This window comes from Cystoisospora suis (assembly GCF_002600585.1).
Source record: "Cystoisospora suis strain Wien I chromosome Unknown contig_6922, whole genome shotgun sequence".
Taxonomy (NCBI): Eukaryota; Apicomplexa; class Conoidasida; order Eucoccidiorida; family Sarcocystidae; genus Cystoisospora; species Cystoisospora suis.
In genome coordinates, this window is record NW_027159709.1 from 2,265 (window position 1) to 3,388 (window position 1,124).

Consider the following 1,124-nt stretch of genomic DNA (forward strand, 5'->3'; position numbering starts at 1 on the left):
GAAAGAAAGAGATAAGAAAGAAGTCATTGTAGTAGGAGTCGTTTTAGATGTAGTAGTAGTAGTCGTAGTTGCTCTGTGGCTCTCTCTGGGTTTGTAATCTTGTCTCATTAGAGACGAAAGAAAGAGAGATCGACTGAAGATAAGCCATCAAAGATATGTACATAGAGTAAAGATAGATAGATAGATTAAAGACAGATGATAGATTGATGGATGGACGGATGGATCTATCGTCGTTTCGTTCTTCGCACTAGTCAACATTTGGTAAGACGGCCTCCCTAGTACTATTCCTATTGTTACTTCCCTTACACTTCCTTCCTTCCCTTCTATCAAAGAAGAAGAGGAAGAAAATGACGAGAAGATAGAGGTAATTCCATCTCCTATCGGACAGACGTAAGGAAGTTTTCTATACGAAGGATCTTCTCAGGCAGCTTTCTTTCTTTTTCTCTCTCTCTGTCTTGGTATGTAGGGGTCTGGTCCTTGCTGTCTGTGTGTATGGGTAGACGTTATGAAGAAATTTGAGAGAGAAAAGAGAGAAAAGCCGCCTCTTTGCCTCTCCTGCCCCTTTCTTCTTCTCCCCTCTTCTTAACTGACAGATATGAGAGTGACAGGACATGATGGGATAATACAGAAAGAAAGAAAGAACTAAAGAAGAAAGAAAATCTAAGAGACAGCGCGCTGATGTAGAAGAGAGAAAGAAAAGACAGAACAGACACTTCCCCGTTGGCCTTCTCTCTTTCATATGTCTTTCTTTCTTTCTTTCTCATTTGTCTTTCCTTCATAATTGATAAAGCTGGTCTTGATTTGGATCCAACCCCCTTGTAGCGCCTTGCTTCCCTGGCTCTTTCCTACGGGAGATCCCTCTACCTTCTTACCATCCGTCTTGGAAATTTTTCTTTCTCTTCTTTCCAGACTTCCTCTTTCTTGTGACATTCTCGCCCTCGTTCATAAGACAGTAACGAAAAGAAAGAAAGAAAGAAGAGGAAGAGAAGAAACAAAACAATCCTACTTGCCTATCTGTATGTACCGAAAGGCCTTGTCTTCATCCTTTGCGTAACACTTCACATCGTGACTCTCCAGACACGAGAAGATGAGGGTCATCGACGTCTATCTATCTATCATTAATC

The 1,124-nt window shown here is 41.3% G+C and overlaps 1 protein-coding gene across 1 annotated transcript; it reads right to left on the reverse strand.

Annotated features, from left to right (window-relative positions):
- Positions 1–240: 240 nt before the first annotated feature.
- On the reverse strand, positions 241–1,055 carry CSUI_010215 (uncharacterized protein). Its single transcript, XM_068070320.1, has one exon. It carries the CDS (start codon positions 737–739, stop codon positions 404–406), a length of 336 nt encoding a protein of 111 aa, XP_067917706.1. The 5' UTR covers positions 740–1,055; the 3' UTR covers positions 241–403.
- Between the last annotated feature and the right edge of the window lie 69 nt (positions 1,056–1,124).